This window comes from Ascaphus truei, chromosome 3, assembly GCF_040206685.1.
Source record: "Ascaphus truei isolate aAscTru1 chromosome 3, aAscTru1.hap1, whole genome shotgun sequence".
In the NCBI taxonomy this organism is placed as follows: Eukaryota; Metazoa; Chordata; class Amphibia; order Anura; family Ascaphidae; genus Ascaphus; species Ascaphus truei.
In genome coordinates this window covers 99,718,527-99,734,512 of record NC_134485.1, presented here as the reverse complement: position 1 = coordinate 99,734,512, position 15,986 = coordinate 99,718,527, and the positions used below count along the sequence as shown (strand labels likewise).

Genomic DNA, 15,986 nt, shown 5'->3' with positions numbered 1-15,986 from the left:
CTTTTAAGAAATGTAATTTAATTTGCTTAGAATTTCAAAACCTCTTCAATTAGATGCATACTGTATAAATAAATATTTGTGAAAAACATTTTTAAGCCCGATATTTAATATAGGAGCAGTGTGTCATATACCTTTAAGTGTACATATCAAATTGAAAATGGATTATAGCAGCAGAGAAAGTTGATCTTTTAGCAGCTGTAATCTGAGCAAAAACCCTTTTGAAGTTTTATCTGCAAATCACAACAGAGTGTTCCTAAAAACATACCAAGTGTGATATTCAATATGCCTCTATAAATGCCTTCAACATGTCAAACTGCCCTGAAGATCCCTCAAATACAATTACTGCATAAATAATGCTGACAGACAGAACTTGCATTAACCCATGCAATAGGAGCCGGAACTACAGGTGCCCCTGTCAACCTGAAACTAATATATCAAACTTAAATGAATAAGGCTGAGTCCTCGCTGGCGCTGAGCGCACTCATGCTTGGAGAGTGCCAGGTGTCCTGCTTTTACGAGCGCGTGCGCAGTGGAGGGCGGGGGGGCATTGCGGGTATTTGAGCATGCGGATAAGTATAGTTTTTTTGTTTACCCGAGCGCGGGTGAGCATGTGTGTCCGCGCACGAGCGCCGCGCGCACCGTGTGAACGGGGAAGTACATATATCTATACATGTAAGTAACTGCCGCAAGAGAACAGCCTAAGGGAAGCCGCATTAAAAGGACAGTGTGCCATTTTTATAAGAAATTACTTTAATTTGCTTTAAGTCTCAACATTACTCCCTTTACATGAATATAAAGAAATATTTGGGGAAAAAGACTTTGTAAGCCCGACATTTAGTTAGTGAGCAGTGTGATCATAGCAGCAGAGGAAGAGGCTTATCTCTTAGGCTGAGCTCAAACAGAAGGCGCCCGTTGCAAATTTGGGTTGTGCAGTGGGAGTTTTCAAACCGAAAACTCCACCGGCGGCAAAGTGCAGCATTGTCGCTGCAACATTTTGCCGGCACAACCCAAATTGTAATTTGGGGCTACAGTCATGTGACGTGAGCTGGTTCAGCCAATAGAGGCGAACCAGCTCCGTGACGCGTTCGTTACACGCCCCCGCCACGACATCAAACGCCGCGATCTGGCTCCTTCTGTGTGAGCACAGATCGCTGTACTGCAGGAGCGCGTGGCGGGGCGCGAACGCTAGCAAGCTGCCATAGCAGCTTGTCTGAGCGAGCCCTTAGTGGCTGCACTCTGAACACTTGAGCAGTAAACAGTCTGAACTCTTACTTAACCCAAGTTATCCGCAAATCCCAACAGTGAAAAAACATACCCAATGTTAGACCCAAAATGTCTCTATAAATACCTTCAGCTTTTAAACTGCACCGAAGATCCCTCAAATGCACGAATAATGCTGCCATCCACAACCGGGATTAAACACAAGTGCCCCACTTAATGAGTGCTGAAACAAAATTACCCCTGCCACAATTAAGCGAATATACTGTATGTGTGTTAATGCTGTCTTATCTCCATCACCACAACCACAGCTCTTAACCTCCTGGTCCACTGTACTTACCCAGCTCGCCCATGGTACCCTGCATTGCTCATCAACCAGCTCATGGTAAGGAAGCTACTGCTGTTTTCTCCTCAGCTGTCAGTTTCAACAATGCCAACCAGATCTCTGAGCAACGAGTTCCCCCCCAACCTTGTTGGCAGTGTGGCTGAAGTGAAAGAACAACCTATTGTAGAACCACAGGCAAATGGAAAGGCCCCACATACCCCCAGGGCAAGCATGCAGTGCCTCCTTTATAACTTGCCTCACAAGCTCCCCTCCACTTTAGAAAGTAGGACATCCTCCAGGACTGCCCCTAAGCTACTATAACATTAACCCCCTCCCCCCCACTCCCTCTGACCAAGGGTTAGCTCCTTCTGGTCAAAGTCATGTGACCATTCACTGAAGGTTCAGGGGCTTATTTGATGGAGGTTTTTTTTTTTTGAGTACATCTGTAGTTCATTGACATTCAATACATTGCAAAAAATAAAACTAAATCAGAATCATCAAAGTTAGTTATTAACAGCAATACAACTACAGGTAAGACAAGTTATTGGAGGGAATAGGACAAAAGTGATTTCATCGTAGTGGTATGTTTAATAGGTTATATGTAGCTGACTGACACCATATAAGATAAAAATAAGTACTTTGAATTAATGTTTTATATCTAATTAATATTTTTTTACATATTGGAAAGAATAGATAGAAATGGTATTTCGGTATGAATGTAATTAAGACAGTATACTGTATGTACAGTACAAAGATTATATTAGCAGTTTACAACCAGACACAAAGTGTAGGGAAGGTATACCAAGAAAAATAGGTAGGAAAGCAAATCTGGGAGAATATATACAGTATATATAAAAGACAAAAAGAAGTGCAAGCTCCATAGCATAACCCTGTTAAGATTGAAGGTTTAATGTTAAGAAAGAGAGAAAGACACGGCCCATTGGACCTGCACTCACAAGAGTATAAAATTCAAGCATTTGAGAGAAATTCTCTACAGGGATGACATCACCAGATTGGAGCCAAGGTCTGAAGCTGGTACAGCTGGGCGCATGTAGAATGGGTTGTGTGGTCCATCGGTGCTTGCCTCTTTATAAATCCACCTCCCAGGTGGAGAACCATAGGCAGGCAAGCAGCACCTCCGATCCAGCAGCATGCGGAAGAATCCTTTTAAGTCCAGCGTCTGCTATCAGCAACTCTCATGCAGAGAGACTTCAGACCTCCTCACGTTGACTCCTTTATGCAATGACGTTAGCCAGCGTCCCGACGCGTTTCGTCAAGTGGTGATTTCTTCAGCCCCCTGAAGAAGTCATCACATGACGAAACACGTCTGATAGCAGACGCTGGACTTAAAAGGAATCTCCCACATGCTGTCGGATTGGAGTTGCTGCTCGCCTGCCTGTGGTTCCCCACCTGGGAGGTGGATTTACAAAGAGGCAAGCACCGATGGACCACACGACCCGCTCATCATGTGCCCAGCTGTACCAGCTTCAGACCCCGGCTCCTATCTGGTGACTTCACCTCTGAAGAGAATTTCTCTCAAATGCTTGCATTTTATACTCTCTTGCGAGTGCAGGTCCAATTGGCCGTGTCTTTCTCTCTTTTTTCACATTAAACCTTCAATCTTAACAGAGTTATACTATGGAGCTATGGTGTTTAGCTAGCCGCTAAGGTAATGAAGCTGCTTTAATCATTTTTTTTAATAGTGTGCAGGAGCAGGGTGTCTCCTGAGCTGAACCGCTTTGATTTCTGGCTCAGTGACCCCCTGCTTCCCGAGTTACAGGCCCCGGTATGGGGCATTGGATTCCAGTGTCGTCACCATTTTTAAATCGTCCGCGTCACATGATGCAAAACATTTAAATAATGGAGGAGATACCGGCACCTCATATCTGGGCCTGTAACTTGGGAAGCAGGGGGTCCCCGACGCTGAAATTAATGCGGTTCACCTCAGGAGACCCCCTGCTCCAGCACAATATTAATAAAAAGTATATTAATGCAGCTTCATTACCATAGCAGCTAGCCGCTACGGTAATGAATTATTGTTTATTGATGTGTGTGTTTGGCTACTAGTGTACATGAGCAGGGGGTCTCCTGAGCTGAACCACATTGGTTTCAGCCTTGGAGACACCCTACTTCATGATACAGGCCCAGTTATGAAGTACTGGTATCCCACAGCAGGATTTAAATCCCCCGGTCACAGAACGCGGGAGCTTTAAAAGCACAGGGGATACCGGCACCCCATAACGGGGGCCTGTATCTCATGAAGTAGGGGGTCCCCGAGGCTGAAACCAATGCGGTTCAGCTCAGGAGACCCTCTGCTCATGTACATTATGATCAAAATCAATATTCTTAATGCACAATCGCCTGTAAGAGCCGTGCATGGAGACGCAGCGGCTCCATCTAGCTCTTACAGGCTGTTTTTTTTTCCAATCAGCTATCGCGCTTTAGATTTTTAAGCACGATAGCAGGGGGAAAAAACAGCTTGCGCGATCGGGCATGTTTTTGCCCGCACCTAACCAAATGCCATCCCTTCTTAGTGAATCCCGCATCTGGCTTCATTTTTTTATCATGGGATTACAAATTTCCCAATCGGGTCCAAAAGCTCCCTGCTTAGTGAATCGCCCCCTAAAGTAATAGATCTACAGAGCTCTGTGAATTCAGGGAACATGCTGCTGTATGACATTAAGTACAAAATGTTCTCTAAATGATCAAGATAATTATATGCAGAAACAACATCGTAAGTACGTCTAGAATAGACTTAACATCATGTTATTGCAGTCCTACCTTAAAGATGGCAATTAAAAAACAAAATCCTTTATTAAATGTTTTAGTTTTTATTCTTCCCTACATGTCACCTTCTGCTTTTCCGGTACATACTCTCACCCTATATTTCCCCCACCCTGGTCACTCTCACTTCCTTCCCTTCTGCTCCCCATCCCTCTTCTTTTACTTACCCCCTCTTCTCATACTCGCCCACTCCTCTCACTCTCCCCTCCCCCTTATCTCCTATTCCACTCACTCTCCCCTTCTCCTTCTCCCCCCTTCCTGTCTTGCTCTCCCTTCCCCATCTCCCACTCCCCTCCCACTTTTCTTTCACTCGCCCACCCCCTCTATCATACTTTTCCACTCCTCTCTTATTCACCCCTTTCTCTTTCACTCTGCCCAGTTCTTTCATTCTTCCCCTTCCCTTCTATTTCACTCTCCCCTCCACTCTCTATCCCCTCACTCTCCTACCTTCTCTCATCTCACCCCCCCTTTCACCTCTCCCCCTCCACCTTCTCCCACTCACCCTCATCTCACTCTACCCCTCCTTTTTCTCTCCCATTTCGCTCTCTTGCCCTCCTCTCTCACCTTTCCCCTGCCTCTTCTCTTGCACTCTTCCACTCGTATTGCATTCTCGCCTCCTCCTAATCTCATCCTCCCTCACACCTCCCATCTCTTTCAATCCCCCCTCCTCTCAAATCCCAATCCTCTCTCACTCCTTCATATATCTCACTCTTGTCCCCCCCTTGTCACCCTCCTCCTCACTATTGCCCCCCTATCCTTTCACACTCTCCCCTTCCTCTCACACGCTCCCATTCACCCTTCTCTCACACTATCCCACTTATCTCCCTCCCCTTCCTCTTTCACTCCCCCCTCCTTTCTCCCTCTCCAACTATCTCCCCATTCTCTCACCTCTCCCCTTCTCTTGCACTCTCCCCCTCCCTATTCTGTTACATTCTACCCATCCCCCTTCTGTGACACTCCACCCTTCTCTCACTCTCACTCCCTCTCCCCCTCCTCTCCCTCTCCCCCACACCTCTCTCACTCCTTCCATATCTCTCTCACATCCCCCTTTCCCCCTCACTCCCCCATATCTCTCACTCCCCCATCTAAATCTCTCTCCTTCATCTCACTCTTCCCCTCCCCCTTACTATCTCCCTTCCAATATTACACTCCCATTCTCTCTCTCTCTCTCTCTCTCTCTCTCTCTCTCTCTCTCTCTCTCTCTCTCTCTCTCCCTCTCCCTCTCCCCTCCTCTCCCCTTCTCTTGCCCCTATCTCTCTCAGTGCCCCATCTCTGTTACTCTCCCCTTTCACCCTCACTCTCACCCTACTTTCTCAATCTCTCCCCTTCACCCTTCCCTCTCCCATTATCGCATCATCCACCTCTCAGGCTCTCCCCTCACACTTCCTCCCTCTCACTCTTGCTTTCCCCACACCCCACGCTCCTCCCATCTTCTCTCTCTCTCTCTCTCTCTCTCTCTCTCTCTCTCTCTCTCTCTCTCTCTCTCTCTCTCTCTCTCTCCCTCTCCCCTCCTCTCCCCTTCTCTTGCCCCTATCTCTCTCAGTGCCCCATCTCTGTTACTCTCCCCTTTCACCCTCACTCTCACCCTACTTTCTCAATCTCTCCCCTTCACCCTTCCCTCTCCCATTATCGCATCATCCACCTCTCAGGCTCTCCCCTCACACTTCCTCCCTCTCACTCTTGCTTTCCCCACACCCCACGCTCCTCCCATCTTCTCTCTCCTCTCTCTCATGCTCACTCCTCTTCTCTTTCATTCTCCCCCTCCTCTCAGACTCGCCTCATTGTCTCACTCTGCCCCTCCCCTTACCCTCTCCCCTTCCCTCACCATATAAATTGCCAAATAACCAACAGTTACATCTCAGACTCTACAGGCCTCAGTTAGCATGTTCAATGTTAAAGTTCATGACCGTACAATTAGAAAGACTGAACAAGTATGGTTTGTTTGGAAGTGTTGCCAGGAGAAAACCTCTTCTCTCTAACCATAATATGGCAGCACGGCTTAGGTTTGCAAAGTTGCATCTGAACAAACCACAAGACATCTGGAACATTGTCCTTTGGACAGACGAGACCAGAGTGGAGATGTTTGGCCATAATGCACAGCGCCACATTTGGCGAAAACCAAACACAGCATATCAGCACAAACACCTCATACCAACTGCCAAGCATGGTGGTGGAGGGGTGATGATTTGGGCTTGTTTTTGCAGCCACAGGACCTGGGAACCTTGCAGTTATTGAGTCGATCATGAAATCATCTGTATACCAAAGTATTCTAGAGTCAAATGTGAGGCCATCGGTCCGACAGATAAAGCTTGGCCAAAATTGGGTCATGCAACCGGACAATGATCCCAAGCACACTAGCAGATCTACAAAAGAATGGCTGAAAACAAAAAGAATCAAGGTGTTGCAATGGCCCAGTCAAAGTCCAGACCTCAACCCGATTGAAATGCTTTGGCTGGACCTTAAGAGAGCTGTCCATAAACAAATGCCCACAAACCTCAATGAACTGAAGCAACGTTGTAAAGAAGACCGGTCCAAAATTCCTCTACAACGATGTGAGAGACTGATAAAGTCATACAGAAAACGATTACTTCAAGTTATTGCTGCTAAAGGTGGTTCTACAAGCTATTGAATCATAAGGTGTACTTAGTTTTTCACACATGGCTTCTCCATTTTGGCTTTATTTTTGTTAAATAAATCCTGACATGGTGTAATATGTCATGTGTTGTTGTTCATCTGAGGTTGTATTTACCTAATTTTAAGACCTGCTAAGGAACAGAGGATTGTTATTACTGTATGTCCTGATATGTAAAACCATGGAATTGAAAGAGGGTATACTTTCTTTTTCACATGAAAAAAGAAAAAGGCAGTGTTACCAGCGCTAATGCTAAAATTAAATGTGTAAACAATTCTATTGTGAACAGTGATTACTAATAAACTTTACATATACTGCTGCGGCCAACTTTATTCTTACTAATCACCGGCTTGTACCTGGCATGTTCCTGGAATGCCACACTGTTCACCCAGAGCATGCCGGGCTCCTTTTGCCTTCCCAGCCAGGAGCATGCCCATCTGACGCGCGGTTGATGTGTTAATTGATAATGGTTCAGGATTTACTAGGCTGCAATGCTTCGCGTGTCCGCCAGATGGCATAAATTCATGAATTGTAATGCAGTATATATTTGTACTGTATATGTATGTTATATATATATATATATATATATATATATATATATATATATATATATACTGTATAACAACAACCCCTATAACCCCTAACATACAGTACTGTACACATACAGTACTGTATATGCACATCAATGATACTGTAGGCCGGCGGGGGCGAGATGTGTTTGCAGCAGAGACAGAACCGCTGCTCTCTCTGCGCAAACATCGGCACATTAAAAATGATTTAAAATACATTTTTATTGATAGTGTACATGTGCAGGGGGTCTCGGGAGCTGAACCTCGTTGGTTTCAGGTCCGGGGACCCCCTGCTCCCCGAGATACAGCCCCCTTTATGAGGTGCCGGTATCCCTCTGCGTTTAAAGGTCCCGATCACGTGACCGCGACCTGTAAACCAAGCAGAGGGATACCGGCACCCCCTAAAGGGGCCTGTATCTCGGGGAGCAGGGGGTCCCCGGATGTAAAACTACAGCGGTTCTGCTCCGGAGACTCTCTGCACATGTATAGTATAAATAAATAAACATATATAAATAAACACTCGTTCCTTACCTTAGCGGCTATGTGCTATGGTAACGAAGCAGCATTTCTGTATTTTAATAATATTGTACAGTGAGCAGGGTGTTCCCTGAGCCAGAAATTAATGCTCAGGGAACCCCCTGCTCCTGCACAATATTATTAAAAATACAGAAATGCTGCTTCATTACCATAGCGTATAGCCGCTAAGGCAATGAAGGGTTAAGGCAGAATAAACAATAAATACATTATACATATTTTTAATGTGTGTGTTATACCTCCCTGCCTTCACTGTAATCTATGTAAAAAACCCTCCCCCTATTGTGTGTTTTAAAATTCCCTGCCTTCACTGTAATCTATGTAAAAACCCCTCCCCCTATTGTGTGTGAAGCTTCCCTGCCTTCACTGTAATCTATGTAAAAAACCCTCCCCCTATTGTGTGTGAAGCTTCCCTGCTTTGACTAATCTGTGTAAGCCCTCCTCCCCCTATTGTGTCAGTTAAATCTGCCTGGCCTGTGTTTTCTGTGAGTGCAGTGTACTGTATGTAAATGTGGGGAGGGGGATCCCGTGTAAATAACCACATCCACTACCCACTACCCACCTGCACATGGCCCCTCCGCTGCTGCAAAAAGTGACAAAAATTAAAACATACAAAGTAATGTCCCCTAACCCCTTAATCACCATAGCGGTTATTAACCGCTACAGTCATTAAGGGGTTAACCCACCCTCACCCACCACTCGGGATGCCTACATACACTACCGACACACTTTATTGAAGTGTGGTCGGTACCGCAAGCCGGGAAATCTCCCGGATTGCTAGTGGCCGCCCCTCGGCGTGCCGCGCGTCATAGACGCGCGGTCACGCGTCATCGGGAGCGTGCGCCCCCTGCACGCGTGTCCAGGGGCTCCCCGAGGGAGCCCTGGTGTCCCGCGATCGCGGGACAGCGGCAGGGGGTTCCGGGGGACCCGGCGGACCCGGCAGCGGTAGGGAGAGCGCCCCGATCGGAGGGCGCTCTTCCGCTGCTTCGGCGTGCGCCCGTCACACTCGGGCGCGCGCCAGGCTACTGCTGCGGCACAGAACGGGCAAATGCTCGAATAAACTGTGCCGCAGCAGTACCCTCCCACACTAACCCCCCCCCATGTGGCCTAACCACCCAGTACCCACAAGGGAGGCCTACCCACATACCGTTGGGGAAACACCCCCCCACCCCCAAAACCCACAATAAAAACAGTACAGTGACCCACAATAAACAGCATTATATTTATTAAATACATTACCCACCCCCTGTGCCCCCCCATAAATACAAGATTTATCCTTTTAAATACAGGGTTCATAACGCAGCCCCACGCGAGTCCCCGGTGGGCTTGCGGGGCACCTGGACAGACCTACAGTTTACCAGCAGCCCTTTTTACACAGGTTCTGGAGGCCTGCTGGTGGATCCCGCCAGCACCATGGCCCCCAGGTGGTCTCCTTGAGTCACCGTGGGCCACAATTGGGCCCCACGGTAGGCCCGCGGATGTCTGGGAGCCCTGGGTCAGACCCACAGGTGTCTGCGGGGCCTCGGGTGGTTCCCTCGGGTGGTTCCCTCGGGGGTCTGGGGAACTCACGGGTGCTCACTACAGGTCCGCGGTGCCCCCCAGAAGTGGGACCACACATCATCATCCCCGCACCTATGGGTCGGCGGTGCCCCCACAGAAGTGGGACCACACATGATCATCCCCGCATGTGTCACCCGTGGAACCACCAGCCTGATACCCTTGGGATACCCGAGGATACCCGCAGGTGGTCTCCAGAGGTCCCACGCAGAACCACAGAACCAACCCTGAATGTAAAAAAAATAAACCTGGCCTATACATTCAATACATACACCCTCCCCCCCAACACCTACAGTACAATAACTATTATCCAGATATGGATAATAGATTAATTGCCCATTATTAAAAACATTAACTAGCATATTCAAATAAATAAAGTACTACTGACCTCATCAATACGAAGTGTCCGTCGCCAGTAACATCCTTGTCTTGCCCACAACATACATAGCAAATACAAAGTCAATAGATTGCAAGTACATTCAGATATCAATTAACCCCTTAAACACCTTATCAGATAATAACCGCAAAGGTGATTAAGGGGTTAAGCCACACAGGCCCGATACCCACCCTTCACCCATGAATTTGTACAGTGGCTTCATCATGCAACTATATATATATATACTATATATATATATATATACAGATATATATATATAGATATATATATATATATATATACAGTATATATATATACAGTATATATATATATATATATATATATATATATATATATATATATATATATATATATATATATATATATATATATATATACACAGTATATATACACACGATGAACCAATATACAAATAAATGTTGAAGGGTTATCAAAACCATACTGTCCTACAACCAAACACTTCTCCATACAGACACTACATTAAAATCAATTTCCTTTAATAATCCTAACTGATCTCACAATCTATATCATCACAAGCCAATGAAACACCTCACATTCCAATATTAATGATGCATAAAATCTATGCACCATATACATTCTGCAAATGAATCAACCAAGTAAACAAAAATCAATTAGCAATCATTATTTACATCCCTAAACAATTCACACTCCATCCTGAACAATGAAACAATTAACTAATTCATGCCTGGAGCAGAACAATTTAGCCTGTGAAAAAATATAGGTAAAAAAGTAGAATGCTTACGAGGTTACAGCACCTTCACTCAGCCAATCGTATGAATGTAAAAAACTTTATTAGCAACCAGCAATGTACAACAGCATGATCACTCTGACGCGTTTCGTCCAAGCCAGGACTTTTTCAAAGAGTGCTGTTCATGCAAAATGTCCCAATTCATATAGGGAGTGAGCCAGATCAACAGCCAATCATTTCTAAGGTCAAATTAACCTACACCTGTGTGAGTCAATCAGGTGATTCGCTATACTTATGTATATGATTACCTATATCACATCACTCACTACATGATGGGACATACAAAAATACAAATATTGCATACATTGTAAAAAATATAAAAATAAAAAATAGAAAAACAGCCTAATGCTGTATAATATTAAAACCATACAAAGCTTTATGTTCAAATACTGGTTTTAAATTAAATATTAATAGGATATTTAATAAGTAATTAATGATTTAATCTGGAAAGAAAGGAAAATGGATAGGAATCATAACATTCATAATCATAATAAAATAAATTCATTGTAACATAGAATTAAATTACATAACTTATGAGAGTATTACTATACACAGTGTGGATAATGTTGTATTTAGCATCATATAGGTGATAATTCCCTAAATAGGTAATAATCCCAAAATAGACATAATTTTCACAGAAAGCACACCTTGAATACCCCTCCACAATGGGCCATCACCCCACCAAGAAGTGCTTGAGCTCCCAGTCTTGGTTGATTCCGGCCGGATGGAGTGTGTTCAAGGTGTACATCCAGTACATTTCCTGTTTGTTCAATACACCTTCCCTATATCCTCCTCTAGCCTGACAAGGTATATGCTCAATAGCAGTATAGGAAAAATTGTTTATACCTCCTTTGGGGCATCTAGAAAAGTGTCTAGGGACAGGGTGGGAAGTATCATTTCTTTTGATAAGTCGTACATGCTCTGCTATGCGAGTTCTGACAGGTCTTATTGTGCGTCCTACATACATTTTGTTACAGCCACATCTTAAAAGATATATGGTGAAAGACGTATTGCAATTTAGAAACTCCTTAATAAAATATTTTTTACCATTAGATTCCAGACTTTACATATTTGGTACTGTGGACATACCTACACATAGAACAATTTCCACATGCAAAAAAGCCCTTAGGGATCCCTTTTATTTTAATAGAATCTGACTGAAAATGGCTAGGTGCAAGGTGCGATGCTAAAGTTTTAGCCTTCCGGAATGTGAATCTTGGCCCATTTTTTATATAATATTTTATATATAATACAACTAATATTATGCTCATAAGTAAATTTGATATTTTTATCATTTGAATTAATAAGTTGTAAAACTTTACATATTTGGTACTGTGGACATACCTACACATAGAACAATTTCCACATGCAAAAAAGCCCTTAGGGATCCCTTTTATTTTTATAGAATCTGACTGAAAATGGCTAGGTGCAAGGTGCGATGCTAAAGTTTTAGCCTTCCGGAATGTGAATCTTGGCCCATTTTTTATATAATCTGCAATATCCCTGTCAAGTGACAGCGTATGCCAATGTTTATGTACGATATCACATATTTGTTTAGACTGTCGATTATAAGTGGTAACAAAAAATGGACTCAAATCACTTAGCTTTGGGACAGTTTTTGATTGACCCATAAAGCATTTCTTTTTCTTGTATTTCTCCAGGAGTACAGAACGATCCAGGGATCTTGCATGTTCAAATGCCGCTTGGATATCCCTACTGTTATAGCCTCTGGCCTGAAATCTTTGAAATAATGCTTCTGATTGTGAATAAAAATTGTCATCATTTGAACATATACGCCTTAACCGTATAAAGTGAGCTTTGGGTATGCCTTTAAGTAATGACTGTGGGTGGCAGCTTTTTGCTGACAACAGTGTGTTCCTAGAATTGGGTTTGCGAAATATATCAGTTTGGATTTTTTGGTCATGGTCGATGTACAGGAGCAGGTCTAGATAGTTGATACAACTAATATTATGCTCATAAGTAAATTTGATATTTTTATCATTTGAATTAAGTATATTAATAAATGAAAGAAGTGATGATTCATCGCCGTCCCATACTATGATGAGATCGTCGATGAATCGTTTGAAATAGATAATTTGTGAACGATAAATATTATTACTGTGATAAATATATTGTGCTTCCCATAAACCCATAAATAAGTTTGCATATGATGGTGCAAAACTCGTGCCCATTGCAGTGCCTAATAATTGTAAATAAAATAATGAATCAAACATAAAATAATTGTGAGTTAATAAAAATTTTATAGATTCTAAAAGAAAAGTGCAAAGTGACGTGGAAAGTTGTGATAATTGTAAAAAATGTGCAATTGCTGTCAACCCGTGATCGTGATGAATAATTAAAGTTTTTTTCATCCAGAAGCCAATTTCATACTGTTAATGTGCCTGGTACAGATATCCCTGACATCTATGATATTGAGTTATCTAGTACTGTTTCTAATGTGGATAATGAGGTTATGTCTAATGTTTCACTTCATACTTTCCAGGAAACCTGTGTATTATCAGTCTTGGACGCATTGGGGGGAAAAAGGATGTGACGTACTACAGCCAATCAGAGTAGGGATGGAGTTTCCACGCTCTGATTGGCTCTAGTATCATGTGACAAGCTTTCAATGACGTCACATCCTTTTTTCCCCCAAGCCTCTGTCACATGGTATACTAGAGCCAATCAGAGTAGGGATGGAGTTCCCACGCTCTGATTGGCTACCATACCATGTGAGGGCGGCCATGTGTCTTTTCATGACGTCATCTTAAAGGCAATTGAAGCAAAGCCATTCTGATTGGCTGTGCTTTCATTGCCTATAAGTGACGTCATCATTTTTTTTTGTCGGCCAAAACACATGGTTTTCACGGCCCAATCAGGACCGTGGGAACCATGACGAAAAATGTGATGTCATAGGCCTTTAAAAGCCTATGTCGTCTCATTTTGAAGCCAGACGCCACGGAGGAAGGACCTCCGGGCAAGAAAGAAGACCAGGGCGTGGCTGCAGACGGGGAGAAGACCCCGCCCAACCCCGCTGGAAGGAGATAGAAGAAAGAAGAATACAGATGAAGATGGATTACAAATAGAAGACCCGTGGATTGATTTGGATTTTTAAGTTAATGTTTATTTTTTTATGATTTATTATTATATGGGTTCCTGATTGTGGATTGGTTCGTGAGTAAGCTGCGCAACGGGAATCGGTGGGGGCAAATAATGGTAAGTGAGCTAAAGAAATGTATTTTATTTAACTTGTTAATTTTTTTAAAAGCTTTTTTAACATGTGTATTTTTTTTTGTTGTGATATCTCATTTCTTGCCACTGTATGTATGTATATAAGTCTAGAGAGATATAAACATACAGGGTAAGAAATGATGTTGTTTTAAAAGCTTGATTTGATGTGTTTTAAATTAATTTGTCTATGCTGCTATGCTTTATTGTGAGTTTAAAGTATTTTAAAATTAGATAGATGTATTCCTTGGTATTGTATTGTGTGTTTGAGGGAGGTCAGCGATAGCCTTGGTTTTAAAGGTTGGATTTTGGTTGGTACTTATATTTTTTCACAGGCTAAATTGTTCTGCTCCAGGCGTGAATTAGTTAATTGTTTCATTGTTCAGGATGGAGTGTGAATTGTTTAGGGATGTAAATAATGATTGCTAATTGATTTTTGTTTACTTGGTTAATTCATTTGAAGAATGTATATGGTGCATAGATTTTATGCATCATTTATATTGGAATGTGAGGTGTTTCATTGGCTTGTGATGATATAGATTATGAGATCAGTTAGGATTATTAAAGGAAATTGATTTTAATGTAGTGTCTGTATGGAGAAGTGTTTGGTTGTAGGACAGTATGGTTTTGATAACCCTTCTACATTTATTTGTATATTGGTTCATCGTGTGTATATATACTGTGTATATATATATATATATATATATATATATATATATATATATACTGTATATATATATATATATATATATATATATATATATAGTATATATATATAGTTGCATGATGAAGCCACTGTACAAATTCATGTGTGAAGGGTGGGTATCGGGCCTGTGTGGCTTAACCCCTTAATCACCTTTGCGGTTATTATTTGATAAGGTGTTTAAGGGGTTAATTGATATCTGAATGTACTTGCAATCTATTGACTTTGTATTTGCTATGTATGTTGTGGGCAAGACAAGAATGTTGCTGGCGACGGACACTTCGTATTGATGAGGTCAGTAGTACTTTATTTATTTGAATATGCTAGTTAATGTTTTTAATAATGGGCAATTAATCTATTATCCATATCTGGATAATAGTTATTGTACTGTAGGTGTTGGGGGGGAGGGTGTATGTATTGAATGTATAGGCCAGGTTTATTTTTTTTACATTCAGGGTTGGTTCCGTGGTTCTGCGTGGGACCTCTGGAGACCACCTGCGGGTTTCCTCGGGTATCCCAAGGGTATCAGGCTGGTGGTTCCACGGGTGACACATGTGGGGATGATCATGTGTGGTCCCACTTCTGTGGGGGCACCGCGGACCCGTAGTCTGTGGGGATGACGATGTGTGGTCCCACTTCTGTGGGGGCACCGCTGACCCGTAGGTGCGGGGATGATGATGTGTGGTCCCACTTCTGTGGGGGCACCGCGGACCCGTAGTGAGCACCCGTGTGTTCCCCAGACCCCCGAGGGAACCACCCGAGGCCCCGCAGACACCTGTGGGTCTGACCCGGGGCTCCCAGACATCTGCGGGCCTACCGTGGGGACCCAATTGTGGCCCACAGTGACTCAAGGAGACCACCTGGGGGCCATGGTGCTGGCGGGATCCACCAGCAGGCCTCCAGAACCTGTGTAAAAAGGGCTGCTGGTAAACTGTAGGTCTGTCCAGGTGCCCCGCCAGCCCACCGGGGACTCGCGTGGGGCTGCGTTATGAACCCTGTATGTAAAAGGATAAATCTTGTATTTATGGGGGGGCACAGGGGGTGGGTAATGTATTTAATAAATATAATGCTGTTTATTGTGGGTCACTGTACTGTTTTTATTGTGGGTACTGGGGGTGGGGGGGGTGTTTCCCCAACGGTATGTGGGTAGGCCTCCCTTGTGGGTACTGGGTGGTTAGGCCTCACGGGGGGGAGGGGTTAGTGTGGGAGGGTATGTAGGCATCCCGAGTGGTGGGTGAGGGTGGGTTAACCCCTTAATGACTGTAGCGGT

General features: G+C 43.6%; 1 protein-coding gene across 5 annotated transcripts in view; it reads right to left on the bottom strand.

Annotated features, from left to right (window-relative positions):
* The window catches only part of LOC142491670 (arylsulfatase D-like), a 94,453-nt gene that overhangs the window by 64,504 nt on the left and 13,963 nt on the right, over positions 1-15,986 (bottom strand). The window contains exon 1 of one of the 5 annotated variants that reach the window (XM_075594577.1): positions 1,559-1,825. The exons of the other annotated variants lie outside the window; for them this stretch is intronic. Within the exon in view, the coding sequence (XP_075450692.1) occupies positions 1,559-1,602 (44 nt within the window). The 5' untranslated portion in view covers positions 1,603-1,825. Of the gene's footprint in view, positions 1-1,558; positions 1,826-15,986 lie in introns of those variants that run through there. 5 annotated transcript variants of the gene reach the window in all.